Source organism: Haliotis cracherodii, unplaced genomic scaffold (genome assembly GCF_022045235.1).
Source record: "Haliotis cracherodii isolate W230 unplaced genomic scaffold, xgHalCrac1.p SCAF_13, whole genome shotgun sequence".
NCBI lineage: Eukaryota > Metazoa > Mollusca > Gastropoda > Lepetellida > Haliotidae > Haliotis > Haliotis cracherodii.
This window is the reverse complement of record NW_027266268.1, coordinates 13,449,408-13,466,183: the sequence shown is the minus strand read 5'-3', so window position 1 is coordinate 13,466,183 and position 16,776 is coordinate 13,449,408. Positions and strand designations below refer to the sequence as shown.

Below are 16,776 nucleotides of genomic sequence, written 5' to 3'. Positions count from 1 at the left end.
TCTGGATGATTTAACTGAGAATGGTATGGTGCAGATTGACAGGCCTTTATTGCAGTTGTGATGTTTTGACGAGAAAAGGCCCAAAGATTTTGTTGATACTGTTTACCACCGCACTCAGCAGTATTCCAGCTGTATGATGATGGTCTGTAAATAATCGACCAGACAATCCAGTGATTGGGATACGATGACATGCATTAACCAAGTCAGCGAGCCTGACCAGCTGATCCCGTTAGTTGCCTCTTACAGCAAACATGCTTAAGTTTACGAGACTCAAGAATGAATCTGGTAAAATTCTGTTCCGTCAAGTAAGTTCAACTAATAATAGTGTTTGCAATTAAGCATGCATGTGAAGGGGTGCTTGTCATAACCCTAATGTTATATGTCAAGCATTTAGGGGGGCCCTAGATACAAATACTATTAGGGCAAAGATAAGGGAGCCAGTACTAGTTTTTATTTCAACACTGCCATGAGATAACACTAAATGGACTGAACATAGTGCTAGGATGCACAGGGCCCACTTGCACAAAGCGATCTTAGCGCTAAGATGATCATAACTCCCATATTTTAACATAGGCTTACAATAGTCGTAGCGCTAAGATCCCTTTGTGCAAGTGGGCCCAGGCCAGTAGCCACAAACATTATTTGGCACAGACTGTTTTCTGATTATCTGATTGATAGGAATGACACAGACATGTACAGGTATATGTGTATGTGTGTAATATCTATATTTATGTATGTGCTGCAAAGCAAGGGTGTGGGAAATGCATGTTTGATGGTGTGATGATGGAGACAGGTGTGGCTCACATGATTATACTAGCATGGCCTGAGGGCTGCTATGGAAAGGGAAAGTGATCGGGAACTGTTGACTGGGATAGTGGCAGAGCTATTACCAACCTGGATCTCAACAGGAGCTAATGCGTTTACAGTATCTATGGGGAGGAGTGAGTACATGGCTTTCATTTTAACCATGGCAGGCATCGTCTATTGTTTGGCAGAGATGGATTACTTTTGTGATTGTTTTTACTTCAAGATTTGTGTGTTAACTGTTAATGATATTGGCTTGATTGAATTGTTTGGGTTTATTTATTTTGGTAAAACAAAGTGTCATCTATCTTGTAAGTTGTGTATGTTATGCTTTCATGGTTGTATATGTGACCATTTGGCACTTGTTTTGTGTAACCTTGGCAAATGTGTTGGATATGGCAGATGCATATAGGAATTTGTTAATGATCCAGAGATGGCTCCTACTGGAAATATGGCCTGTAGGAATCAAATATCTGTGGAGAAGATATACCCTTTCTGATCATCCATTGATACAGGAGACATTAACTTGCAGCTCATATGTTCAATTCTTACAAGTGATTGTATTAAGACTACCTTTTACCAAAAAACATGTTTTTATGACAGTTACTCCAACACTGATGAAAATAACTGTTGAAATGCTAAACCCTTGTTTTATGAGAAAGAGGTTTGAAATGAAGGCCCAAACTTTCTATGTTCATATCTGTGACCTCATGTCATAGCAACATGACAATGTGACGGCAATGAACTCTGACCCCTTTTACTGTTGTACTGCGACTTTTCTGTTCCTGATATTTATCGTATTGCAACTTCACTAACTTGATATGTATCATATTGCGACTACTATCTTGAAAAGTATCGTGTTGTGACTTTACTATCTTGATATATATGATATTGAAACTTTACTATATTGATATGTATTATATTATGACTAATATCTTGATATGTATGATATTGAAACTTTACTATCTGGATATGTATCATATTCTGACTTTACTATCTTGATAAGTATCGTATTGCGACTACTATCTTGGTAAGTATCGTATTGTGACTACTATCTTGATGTGTATCGTATTGCAACTTCACTTTTTTGATATGTATTATATTGAGATTTCATTGATACAGCCTACATTGTGAATAGTTCTGGAATAAGAGCTGCAGGCGTACTGGAATGTTAAGCTAGACCTATGAATGCATGCTTCATGCCTCGAGCTATATGTCATTATACTATCATAAGACACAAACCATCCATGTATACATTATATATGACCATCCCCATGATCCCTATGTGTTTCTATGGGAATCAACCCATCGGCAGTTTCCAAGGGTTATTATATAAAGTGCTTAGTAATGAGCAATATTACATCAGGCTACTTAATAATGAACAACATTGACAATATTACATGTGACAACTTAATTATGAACAAGATTGACAATATTACACTTGACTGCTTTATCATGTTTATTATGTACAAGACTGACAAAGTTACATGTGATCTTGAGTTACTTACCAGAGCAGACACATTTTGGTTAAAAGAAAAGTGATGATTTATTCTCAATTCAAAATGAATATACAATGAACGTGTATGATACACAGTGTGATTCTGGGTGGTTCAGTCATGTCAGTGTGGTTAGGAAGTTCAGCTTGTACATCTTGTTGAAAATTTGATGTTACATCATAATGTAGTTACAGTGATCGCTCGCTATTGCGCTCTTCGATAAAGCGCTACTTCGGTTACTACGCGCGGTAACGCATGGCTCCCAAAATTTATGTACACTTTTATTACTGATAGTTTTACACAGACATAATTGTATTGTTGTTCGTTGTTCATTTGCACATAACGCTTCTCATTGCATAATCAACCGTTTATCGCTGAATGGAGTTCTAATAATCTGTTTGAAAACATCCGCGGCAAGTCCCGGAAATACGATTGTTCAACTAGTTAACTTTTCACACTATCGACCTTTGATCTTAGAAGCGCATGCATGCAATAAAAGAGAACCACAAGCGAAGTTTATATTCTTAATTAGTGGGCAATCCAATTTGAGGCGACACTGTCACACACATGTAGTTGCTGTCACAACACGGCGGTCATTCATTTCGTAATCGCGCTTTCGTAACATCGCCTGGTTTTTTCCGTAGTTATAACAAGCGATTTCATTGGATTAAAATTTGTTTCTAATGACGCTTTCTTGCCGAAATCTACTACAAGTTTCGTGATTGGTCAATTTTGAGCACGTGACCTCAGGCAGCCAATCAAATTATAGCTGTGATACCAAGCTCGTGTTTGATAAATTTCAGAAGTTGGCGAAAGATTTTTTGTTAAATCGTGTTAATCTGAACGTTTTAAGGAGGAAATCACGATATATATTAAAAATATGGAACTTCGCGAATGTATCGTGCTAGGTTACGAGCTGTGACATAGATTTTTCATGCATATATTTTTGCATTAAACATTGTGTCCGAGCCGAGAATTCAAGGCGACGAAAGCCGAGATGTCATTTGACTTACATTACACGCGATCGCACGAAACGATGGAAATAATAACTTAGATGTAAGTTTGATTACTTTTAGATACATTTTTGTTGATTTTTTTATCACTTTGTATAATATATTTAAAGATTTGTTTAAAACGTCTTTATTTTGCTCTTTGATGTGGACCCGTTGTCGAAATGTGTGTCCGAGAATTTTATTTTCAATAACATCGCGGGAAATAGTGAATAATTTTATAATTTATCGATTAAAAATGATAAATTGAAATGGAATACGTATTTCAGACATTTTGAAATGTGACAGATTTAATAAATGAATGATATTACAGGTAGATCTAGGTCCATAAAAATATATACTATTTTGATGTGACGTGAGATAAACACATATTGATGATTTGAGATTTTCCGAGCGCGCGCCTCGGTTAAACGGCTCATCGTCTATAACGCCCACCAATTATTTGGACCCCATTGGTAGCGTTATAGCGAGCGATCACTGTACCATAGTGTCTTATCTCTGATAGGGTCCGATCTGGTTGATTCATTTCAAGATATCTCTATTGAGTAGATCAATGCTCATGATGTCAGTCATTGGATTGTGTGGTCCACACTAGATTATTCACAGACCACCATCATGTAGCTGGAATATTACTGAGTGGAGCATTAAACGTCAAGCAAACTTTCCTGTAATTAGTGTAAACATTTCAAAGGGATGTGATGCATATGGCATGTTGGGTTGATGACAAACACAAAGTGCAGATATTCTTGATTCTTCTGATAGAACTGAAATTAGAAATAAAAATAAAATGACATTCGACAAATTTCTTTTGTTTTTGTCTCTGTTTCCAGGAATATGTAAGTGACATAATTAATAGCTGTTTTGAGGACAAGCCACTACCATTTACGAACTAGTGATTCCTGAAACAACTTTAACATTCAAAATCTGATCTGCACAATATTTGATGTACTCCTTTCTACAGTTTTGCTATTTTGGTGTGTTTACAATATAACTCAATGACCTGCCAAGTTAAAACTTATTTATTTTTTATTAATTTCAAAACTAACATTCAACATCCTACATAGATTAATGGGCCAAATATGTTGTTAACAAACTAATAAGAATGAATATCCACTACATTCTGTATTCTAATCATGCTCATAATACGACTGACAGATTTTCCTGAAAACACATGGTAGTATTGTGATCATGACATTAATTATGACCGTGGTGATGTTTCAATTCCAGATGTTGAACTTGAGCATGTTTAGTCTTTAGCATCGATAGCTTTGACTCATACCTAACCTTTTATGATGTGTCATGGAAAACAGAAAAATTAGGCAAATAAACTTGTATCTTTAGAAATTACATGCAAACATTTATTAACACAGCTCTTTAGTTGGCTTCAGCATTGTTTAACCTCCATTTTGAAGTGTGAATCAAGTACAAAGGAATTCAAATTGGCTAACTTTACAGGCTTAATAATGACAGTTCTTATGTTTATCACAGCTCTGTTGAAAATGTTGTTACAAAAAGATTTAGGTCAGTAGACTTAACATATCTCGGCAAAAATGGTATTATATATCAAAGTATTAGAACCTAGTCTATTCTCAAGTGTGGTGGATAGAGTTGCAACTCTCCTAAGCCTTATGTCATGCAGTGTTCAAAATTAAGGGGGTCTGGTGTCCTTGTTTGCTCCTCTAGTGTTTGAATGCAGCGACCTTTAACATTGAGCTTATGACAAGGACCTCAAGACTTGGATACTTAATTTTGAACACTTAAGTCTGTGACTTTCACCTCTAGTAAGTCAAAACCAAAGTCTAGTAAAATTTTGTTTGATCTCGTAACTCCAGAATTATTAAACCAGAAATACAGGTCATTAATCTAGTTGTATGTAATATTTTTTAGCAAATGTATCATCATGTCTTGTATTGATAAAGATATCGTGGAACGTAAGGTCGTTTAGGATACACTGATGTATGGTTTCACCCTAAAAAATAAACAGAAGCTCTGCTTCTGGCCCGAGAATATCCTGTTCTTGTGTGCATGCTCATGCGGATACTTTCAGGTGCTGACAGATGTCTTTCAGTTGACTGACAGTGGGACATGTGGTCCATGTAGCTATGCTCCTCCTATCCAGGGGTTGGATGTGTACTGTGACATCTGTGTATGTTAGTGTTCGAGTCCTGTGATCTCTGATTACCTGACCCTGCAGGTCAACGCGTTGTTCACACAAATTGCTGCAGGGGAAGAGCACATCCCCCACCCCTCATCAGCGGTGGATGAGACCCTAGCAGAACATTTTTAGCTTTCATAACTTAAATTGGATAATTTGTTGATGGGATATTGCACACTTCTGCACCCATGTGACTGCTTCTATGGATATATAAGTGCTTACCACAAATCATCAATTTTAACAAACTTGACTTCTTCGCATAAGGGGTAGCCTAGTGGTTGAAATCTCATGCGGAAGATGCACATGATGCAGGTTCAATTCCCCAGTGAGTACAATGTGTGCAGACCATATTGGCAACCCCCATGACATTGCTGAAATATTGTGAAAAGCGGTATAAAACCATATTCACTCACTCTTCACATATAATCTGTCATTAGCATAAGTGATTAATTTGACAGAAACTTGACCCATGATAAAGATAAGTTGACTAAGGCAAATGTTTGTACAGTACAAAAATTGAATTGGTGTGGCCATAGATGACTATTAAGTCAGCGACTTGGTTCATGCATGACATTGTATCCCAATTGTGTGGATGATGTCAATCACTGGATTGTCTGGACCAGACTCGATTATTTACAGACCACCTTCACATAGCTGGAATATTGCTGAGTGTGGTGTTAAACAACAAACAACAACAACAACAACCATGTAAACAAACAAGATGACTATTAAGGGCATTTTCTTTACCATTTAGGTAGCTTTCAAAATTACAGGGTGAGTAGAGGGCGGTCCTTGAAGTTTACTATTATAATATTTGAATCTATGTACCCATAAAGTTTGAACTTTTAACATAATAGTTGTGTCTAATGACACCTCGGATAACAATTGATCATTCTTACTTGTCATTGATGTATTGACAATGGGCCTTATACAATGGCAATTCATTGATTGGTGGGATCAATGGAAACACTGTAGTTGGCAGGGATAGCAGTATGCACAATGTACAGTCTTCAAGGAATATTCATACAAACAGCACAAAATGTTGTTCATCTTTATTTTTGTAATGTGATCTGTGTCAGTTTGATTGTGTGGAAGCAATTTGAATGATAGGGATATGAAATATGAATGTATACTCAATGGAAAAGTATGAACAAAAATGTACGTTTGGCACTGTAGAACATAACTCCAGAAAATATTCTCATTGTATGAACAAGCCAATTTATAAAGAATTTTTTTTTTTTGTGATCATGAATGTCATGAAACAATTCAGTGTATGAGCCTCACAAGCCAAATTGACCACTTGAACATCCCTCAGTACACCTGGGTACATCCCTTGTTGAAAATAAACAGAAGAACTACCAGACTTTCTGTGAATGAACGATCATAAATCTTCTTTACATTCCAGTCTTACATCTAACCTGAGAATCGATTAAGGGATTTGTGTTTTGGCACTGTCATTCCATTGTGAAATAGTCCAACACAAGGGGCCTGAGGGAGAATCTAGGGGGCTGTGCAAATAAACACAAGCACCTGCTACATGGTCAGTGAGCCATGCTCATAGGCAGCACAGGTCAAGGCTATATGTTATGGTCAGTCACTTGGTAAACCATGTGCAATTTAGACTTTGATTTGATGCCTGTGACAGAATGACTATGAGAAATAATGTTGTTTTTTTCTCAGATTGTGAGATTCTTATACCTTAATCTGATACATGCTAATGGGTACTTCCAAGTATTGGCCTGTGGGAAAGGCCATTGTAAATCCTTGTTGGTAATAGAGTGTAACTCCTGAGAGTTTGCAGGGCTTTGGTCTTGACCCACACTGTAGCACATGTATAATTCATGGAGTGGACTTTGGAACATCATAAATGGCCTTAATATTTTTATTGTTAATGATGAAGGGATTGACAATATATGTACACAAGGTTTTGCCAGACAATGGTTTGAGGATCTATACCGAAACATTGCTATTACAGTTTAATAAAGAAGTTATTATCCATAAATTTCCTGTCTTCTTTGTCACTTATCAACTTCTTAGAAATGTACTTACAAACTAAAAAAAGTGTGTGTACACATGTATGTATAATGTCTCATCATTCATTGAAAGTTAATTGATCTGTTGAATTAAGTTCTATACATAAATTGTTTCCTAAAAAAATACTTGCTTTTCAAAGTATTGATTGTTTTACAATACAACAGTAGCAGAGAACTCTTTCAGAAGGATGAATCATCTTGTCTTTATGGAGATAGACAGGTATGAAGTACAGAGATAGGTTTAATTTCAAAGGATTCTCTTGATTTCTTATCTGTCTCAGTGTTTTATTTTTGCTATTTGATTGCCTAGGTCATACAAATACTCCAAGGTCATAACATAATATTTTGTATCTGTACTTTGTATTTTTATCCTGACTTATTATGTATCTGTTTATATGTAGTTTATAGAATATTGTTTCTATATGGAACGTTTGCGCATTACATGTTTTGTGTCCAATTGGATCATACAACAGTTGTAACTGTGAGACTTATGACTGACAATATTGTCATTTAAGTATTGCATCTGTTCCATAATGGAATGTTTTCTGCAATCAATATCATCTTATGTTATCTCATCGTAAAGCTCATTTGTGCCTGTAAATTGATGTATTATGTTGACAATTTGTTTACAGGGGTATTGTAACACAATAGCGTCTAGTTTTAAGGTAATTAAATGTCATGGGTTAAACTCAGTGATGTATCTGATTTCAAGGTCATCAACCCTGCTTGATGCACAAGTGATGGCAAGCACATGCTGGGGTTCAGTGAACTGTGTCTGTGTAGGACACTGGTCAGCCTAGTCCTGCTGTTAGCCATATGCTGTGATGGCCACCGCATTATACTGGAATGGTGTTCAGTTCCCATTAACAGCCAATAATATCACCCTTGAAGTCCAGTGGATGTATTTTCAAAGAGCTCCTAAACCCCTTCTGAGACATGTGGCCATTAGCATGATTAGGGATGAAGATGTATTTAATGGCTTGTTATCCCAAGCACCTGTTAAATGGTCAGCAAAACATATCAGTATCCACATTTATGGGTTGATCTACAACCTCTCTGTCATCAAGATCACACAGACTTGTGAATGTTTGAACAGACACTTCATGTGTGACAGGCCATGATTCCTAACTAACACTATCCTAAAGGAACATTTGTATTTTACAGTCCTAAATGAATTCTGTGATTCGGCAATCATTGAAAGTTCTTCAGAATTTTTATTATTTTCAAGATTTTCCATAGCATTTTGATGCTTAAACATTTAATATGTGATTCAAACATACAAGATATGAATGCTTCAATAAAACAAAATGTATAATGAATATTTTTCACTTTTAATCCTTTTAAACTATAAATAAATATCAGTGACACTATGCATAAGATTTTTAAAGAAATTTTTAGGAGGGAAATGGTTGTTTCTACTGCCGAAATTTGGTAATTTTACTGAAGAATTTTGATAATTTTATCTCAGTAGTCATCAGGTACTGATTTGATACTTTCATCAGAGAAAATAGATAGATAACATTTTAAGGAATTTTCAGAAACTCCTTGACTAATGAAAAAGAGGATGTAAATGAATTATTAGTAAGCACTGAATTGCTACACATTAATGTCACCATAATCAAAGCATAATCAGTGTATAATTACACGTATCCCCTGATTATTTTGAAGTTGAGCTACCCCAGCTACTTGGCATATAATTATTTGGAGGCCTCATCATGGTGATTTTGGATGTAACACTATGCAGGAAAACTATCAGTCTATGTTGTTTTTAACATGGTTAGGAACGGTAATTGGAGTCTAGTTTCCTGCTACATACACCTGAAAAATGTGACCTTGATTTTAAATGAGGCATTCCTTGTACCAGTCATTGCCCAATACAAACACCTACTTGATACTTGGGGATTGTGTTAGTCCTGCTGGCCTTGTAGTTGTTGACTGTGAAGGAAAATGTGGCTACTCTGTTACAAGGATCTATATAACTTCATGGCAGACAAGGAATATCATAACTATTGCATTTTATCATTTTAATTAATACATATCATTAGTATATAGTAACCAATCCAGTCTAATCATATATAATATATAGTAACCAATCCAGTAATTCTACCACGACATTGAAGAATGCTTTATTCGTATTGATCAAAACAGGATTAAATTGAGATATCAAATTCCATTTGTCACCTACATCTACAGTCTGTGATTTTTGCCAACAGTCTGATGCCTGTAAAATTTCTTACTGTCTAGTAAGATCGGCTTATCCTAATCTATATGAAAAGACTAAAAAAATCTTAAAAAATTGCCAAATACATGGTAGGTCTAGTTGACCTAAAAGTATTTGGCACAGACTGCCAATAAATCATGGATGGTGATTGATCATTGAACAGGTGTCGACCATGATGTGTGGAAGGCCATATGTTAGATGTGTCAGTGTAACACAACCAAATTGTGTCAAGAACCAACCTAGTTATTTTAGAATTTTTCCAATGGTTGTAAGTGCCGACTGGGTGGTCAGGCCCTGTGACTGACCACTGTGTCTTGTGTACTGATGTTGTGGATCATTGCTCCTGCTATCAGTCACTGGTTTGTCTGGCCAAGACTTAAATGCAGGCAATGTGATTGAAGCTTAAATCAAGCTGGAATATCGAGAGCACAACATTCACTAACTTGACATGACATGATCTTCCCATGGGGATTCTGGGTAAGAAATGATCCCCAGCAACCTATGCTGGTCGGAAGAGGTGACAAAATGGATCAGGTGACTCGATGGCTTGGTTGATAGCGTGTCCTCGTACCACGACAGCGTGGGAAGTTGCTCACAATATCAATCACTGGATTGTCTGTCCAGACTGGATTATTTACAGACTGCTGTCATTTCGCTGGAATATTCCTCAGTACAGCATTAAACACCAAACAAGCAAACATAACATAATCAGTGTTGACAATTTGAATTTTGGGAGAAAATCATATATGATAAAAGTCAGGGATAAGCAGAATAATGGTTCTCCGTCATAAGGTCTGTTAGCAGTTTTAAATGTTACGCATGATAACTATTCTTGTCCAAATGAACATGTTCAAATGAAGAAAATAGATTTGTCAAGTTAAATATTAATGTATTTGCAACAATTTCTTGGAATAATGGATTTACTGTCATGAGTCCAAATGCAGAATAAAAAGGTGAACGACCTTCCTATTTAACCAACATTGTTTGAAATAATTGGTCATAAATTTATTGTTGTCACAATAGAATTCCCTAACTAACATCACAGAAGAAATGTTGCATCAATACATGCTATTTTTATATTGGGAGTTGCAGCAATGTGATTGGGTCAAGTTTTTAAACAGTCTCACAGGAGTCTTTCAAGCGCAATTATGTTACAATCATTGATTGATGGAGCATTAGTTTCTGTGGAAACTGGGATAATCATGATAATCGTAACCTTAAAATGGATAAGAACTAATTGCTCATGCTGGGTTACTAATATTGGGTTATAATTATTGGATAATTTGTGGGAGGCAAGGTTGGAAATATTGGACACATTTGTCACACTTATGTCTAGACATTTTTTATATGTGAAACATTAAGTGTTTGATTGTTTGATGATGGTAAATGTTAAAATGAATGCTGAATGACTGGAAAATGATTGATGAACAAAGCAGTGGGTAAAAACCAAATGCTATGGTTCATATTTTGCTGCCTTGTAGATGCATGTCATCGTATCCCAACTGCGTCAATAGATACTCATGTTGTCAATCACGGGATTGTCTGGTCCATACTCGATTATTTACAGACCACCATCATATGGCTGGGATATTGCTGAATGCGGTGTTAAACAACAACAAAAATAAACAAACAAAACAAAACTTGTGGAACATTGTTAAACTTCTATCATTACTCGTTAAAGAATCTAGCTATCTAATTGAGAATTTGCCGTTGTATAAATACTCAAACAAGTTGGCTGGTAAGCTTGTATGGATGTCATGACGTCATGTCATAATGTTTGATGTGATGTCACTTGCTTACCTCGTCCTTATGCCCGAGTCTGAGCCTATAATCTGATGCTGGTCAAGAGGGAGATCTAAGTGTTTCACACATTTCTGAAACTTTTGAGCAAAATAACAATAAAAGGCTTACAAGCTCATTCAGCTCCCATGCAGCCTGCTATTGACACATGTAACTCATGATATTGAGACCGTCTTCAGCAACCCATGCTTGACGTAAAAGGCGACTAACAGGATCAGGTAGTCAGGCTTGCTGACTTGGTTGAAAGCATGTCATTGATCCCAATTGCGTAGATCGATGCTCATGATATCAATCACTGGATTGTCTGGCCCAGACTTGATTATTTACAGACCGCTGTCATATAGCTGGAATATAGCTGAATGCGGCATAAAGCAACAAACCAACAACCAACCATGATATTGAATTTATTATTAAACACATTAGGCTTCACAAAATAAGTTATGTTTAAGTAAGTTTTTGAACAGGCTTGTTTATCCTACTGACGAAACGTATTGTCTTTGTCTTTGCAGCAGTATGAATGATAAACCCATAGATGTATTGTATTTCTATCCTTATAATATTCAACTCTAGATGAGGACGCCAGTCTTATATAGGAAAAAGTTGTTCTTATTGTTTATATAACCTAGAAATTATTATTTACACTCATAAATATTGCCTTAGAGACTTGTGCAAGTCAAACACTAGCCCTCAGGATACCTGAACATTAGACCAACTGAATGAGGCTTGTGGGCTAGTGATTTTTTATATATTCATGTCGACTTCTATAGATATGTCAGAATAGCTTTAAGTTTAATTCAAAATTGAAATTTTGAGTCCAGGAAATGTGTCATGGTCATGAAGAAATTAAACAAGTTTTTTCTGTTATTTGCATGAAACTGGAGATGCGGACAGAGGTGCACAGGTCATTGTTGACCAAGACTTAGCCTTGCTCAAAGTCTGTACTGAAAGATATGTCCTTGGAATTACAGTCATTCTATCATTACTGTAGGCAAGTCTAGATAAGCCGACAAAGACACCAGTCTTTTATAGGGACAGCTTGTTATAATTATTTATGTAATCTACAATTTATGATTTTAACAAGTAACTTTTCTTTAGAGACTTGTGCAAGTCTAACCTTCTCTTAGCCGTTTCCTATGTCAATTGCCACTGCATCATTTTAAATTTTGCCTTGCTGAATTTGACCCGTTTTTGAAGACCTGGGGTTCTATTATAATCAGGCAGTGAAACAAAAGACATCTCTCTATGACCTAGTTGTCTTTGGGCCTGGGGTCTCCTTCACAGGCTTTCCTTTCATAATCATAAATCAGGTTTCCTCAGTGCTATCAACTTGAATACAATGCACAGCTTGAAGTCATGAACTAAAAGTAACTTTTCCATAACACCAGAATTTCATATCGATATGAGTTAATGCGCCCATTTCCAATTTTGAATTAAAAACGCATTTATGCTCTTTGGGTCTAATGCTTCTTTGACATTAAATTTCCTCATTTCCCATCTATGTCCTGAACATGTGGTCCCCACCTTCCAGTATTTGCTTTATAATGAGGGCGTTATACTGAGGGATGCAAGGAATGTCAAGTGTGAAAATATCAAGGCATGAATTACAGACATATTATTTTGGTGTGGCACCACATCATGTGGGATTGACACAGTCTGATATTTCTGCTGGATTTAGTATCGGGGATATCATATGGTATAAACTCTGTATAACAACCTGTGGAGGATATACAGTTGGGATGTACCAGCACCCTAAAGGTAGTATTTTCATAGCTCCTGTTATTATTTGGATTCCATTTTATAGGGTTGCCAATGTTGACAGACAATTCCATATCGTGCAATATGTTCCACGCTTTGCATTCCATTCAGCGAGATCACGCACAATTATGTTGATAATCGTTCCATATTTGATATTTGGCCAAAAGGAAATTGGTTAGTGCACAATATGAGCAGCACCCAGTTTTGTGCAGGACACAAGAGTTTATATTCACTGGAATGGATATTGAATTGGGTCAAATCATGAAATTAATTTCAGGCGTCCTTCATTGTCCTTTATCAATTGACGTGTCTCAGTTTAAAACCTATGTATTTTACATTTGTATTGGGAAATTTCTAAGGCAAAGTAAGGCACAGAAAGACACAGAAAGTGGACCTCCTTCTGCCTTGATGTAAAATGTCAATAACCTGTATATAAATAAGGGGTGAAATGATACAGCAAGGTCACGATACAATACGTATCATGATACATAGGTCATGATACAGTACGTATTGCGATACACATATTTATGTCATATTGTGTGGAAATTTCTTGGCTATAAACAGTAGAAGACAGATAATCATAGCGGCTGTTTTAGTAGTGAATTTGAAACGCAAATTATAACTCTTTTTGCAATATTTGACCAAGAAAACACTGGGGGTCACTAAGCAAGTAGTAAGCAAGTGTATCCTCTTGTTTCGATACAGTAAAAAATGTATTGTAATCGTATCATGGCATGAAAACTCACTATGCACGATCTCACCCCTACTGTAAATGCTAGGTTACTTGACCTTGTTGAGGGGTCTAGTCAATATACTTTCAGTATTGAAAAGATAAGTATAACTGTGAATGTCATGGTAGTGCGTCTGATACTCACAAAAATGCTCTAAAATAGGCTGTTCCGTTTAAAATCAGCACAATGTCTTTGCCCCATTGTGCACGGTAATTTGTATTTATCACAATGATTGTATTAGGAATTTAAGAAATTTCCTCATTTTTTAAATTTTGGCTTGGTACCCAGGGTAGAATGTGTCTCCAGCTTCCCATTGCTAGTCGTAAGAGGTGACTTATTGGATTGGTGGTCAGACTCAACTTAGTTGACGTGTCAAATGTACCCGGATGACATGGGTCGTAATATCAAGCACCCGATTATCTAGACCACACTTCATTGTTTATGGGCCACCATCATACAGATGGAATATTGATGAACCTTGGTATGTCAGCCGCTAGACTGAAAGAAATCTGACTGAACTCAATCTTATTGTCAGTGGCCAAAATCCCAGTCTGTCAGAAGGGTAAAACTCTTAGAGCTGTATCGTTTTCTCTAACATTAAAACTGGGTGGATTCTGGGTAAGAGTTTTGGTCCGCAGCAACCTACATGGACTAAGAGGTGACAAAATTATTGGATGGTCAGGCTCTGTGGCTTAGTTGATTGCTTGTACCGGTAATTGTATCCCAATTGTTGAACAACAAACAAGCTCATTCTCTAACTGCCTTGCCTTCAATATGAATGCTGTTTAAACATGTTCAGTGACATTAGATTCAACGACCTCACTCAATTTCAAGACTTGTACGTTTAGGGTTGAATAACATAATACCTAGTGGATATCTCAATATTTTATGGGCCATTAGAAGTTGTTATCCAACAACCAAGGAAAATATTGTAAAGTGAATTTGGATAATTTTTGAGGCAAAATAGTCAGTGCTCACTCTTAACAACAGCAACCTCATTGAGCAGTGTTGAGTGTGGCTAAGTGTTCCTTGCGACAATATTGCATGTTATGGTAACAACACTCAGCCTGAACAGCCCAACAGTTTTCTAGATCAATTTCTAATTCATTTTGCTATGTGTGTGTCACATTGTTTGCAGTGCTATGCTAAATAATTTGTTTCTGTCTGATTCAGCAAGTATTGTTGGTTTCAGCTGTAAACTGAAGAAATAGACATTTTTGTGTCATTACCATTGAACATACTGTCAATATGAGTATTATTTGCCAGAGATAGGCATTCTGTTGGGTATTCAGGATAATTTTGTTTGGAAATGTTGAACAACAGGCACAATTTGCAAAACCAGGTTCATTTCAGTTTAGGGCTTAAGTACTCTTAGCCACAGTTCGCTGAGCGAGTTGCTTCCCTTTACTGTGCGAGGATCCAATGGTTTGGGTTGTCGACTCCCAAGGTTTGCCCTGATTATCATATTTAGTTTGTCAACACCATACTCAAGGTCCTAGATTTCTCCAAATTGGTAAATGTCATTCCTCCCACATTAAGCTGAGTTAAATAGTTAATAGATTTTAAACTATCACCTATTTGTCAGTTCATTTCAAAGACACATACTATTTGAAATGCAACAAATATCACCCAATAAGAGTTTTTACTCCAAAACATATGCTAAATACAGCCTCATTATACATATAAGCCGTATCTTTTGTTGACGTTATGGGAAAGGAGGTCATAAGAAGAAAATTATGACAATCATTTCTGGTTGGCCTGTTTATGAAAAGCCTTAGCATAACTCACAGTGTGTGAAAGAAATCTATCAGTACAGGAAATCTGCTGAATTTGAATCTTTTCTGTATGATGGGTAAGTTCTCAGTGGCCACTGAAGGGGAAATAACTGTTGTGAGTGGTGATTACCTATTGTATAACACATATTCAGACAGGGGCGTTAAGACTGTGCATAACACAAGCAGGCATTCAATCAGACTTGAGGCAGATGGCTTTTTATTCACTGTCTCTGGGGATGTATTGTAGTGGGGAAAGAAAGGCTTCAGACTTTGAAATAAAGTCGTCATAGGTACCGGTCCAATTGATTAGATTAGATTAAAGATTAGATTCAGCAATTAGGAGGGGCATCATTTAATGCTTTCACTGGAATCACAATAAGAGGTTTCAAATGTACTTCCATTACTAAAATTCCACTTTTGACATGTTCCTGACATTTAACTGTTGAACCTGTGAAAGCTAATTGGATTCATAGTTTAAATTGGTGATCTGAATCTATGGTAATATTGTAATTTTCCATCTAATTGATATCCTTTTTCTCTTTTTTAATTTTCATGAACAAGAGTGATTCAAAATCTTTCATTTGCAAGGTATTTGTGTAAATTCTAATAAGAATAGATACGACCAGTAGTCTGTGTGTGAGACCAGTAACAATCTAGACGGAGTAGTTTTCTTACTCTATTATTTGACATTATCGAAATCAGCTACTGAATAGTGGGATTTGATCAGTAGTGTCTTCCCCTTCTCTAAAATGTCATGGTTAACATGGTATGGGTAGTTTGTCATATAGCAAATATATCCAAAACAGCCCATGCAAGTCAGTAATATAGGGCAAGTCTAGATTATACCAGTTTCTGAAAATGAAGAGAGTCTCTTGACACCTTTTTAATATAATATATTTTGATGATTTAACAACTGGTGTTTAACTGTTATATACATTCATTTCAAAGACTAATGTTAGTCTGATGGAATAGGGTGCTGTCTGTGTCATGCAGCAA

At 36.3% G+C, this 16,776-nt stretch overlaps 1 protein-coding gene across 7 annotated transcripts in view; it reads left to right on the top strand.

The window, feature by feature from the left end:
* Positions 1-16,776, top strand: part of LOC139459650 (tyrosine-protein kinase Abl-like) — a 94,584-nt gene that overhangs the window by 12,721 nt on the left and 65,087 nt on the right. For 2 of the 7 annotated variants that reach the window (XM_071241250.1, XM_071241247.1), the window contains exon 1: positions 13,194-13,274. The exons of 3 other annotated variants lie outside the window; for them this stretch is intronic. In XM_071241250.1, the coding sequence (XP_071097351.1) occupies positions 13,256-13,274 (19 nt within the window). In that variant the 5' untranslated portion in view covers positions 13,194-13,255. Of the gene's footprint in view, positions 1-881; positions 942-13,193; positions 13,275-16,776 lie in introns of those variants that run through there. 2 more of the 7 variants (XM_071241249.1, XM_071241251.1) reach the window with 2 other exon arrangements.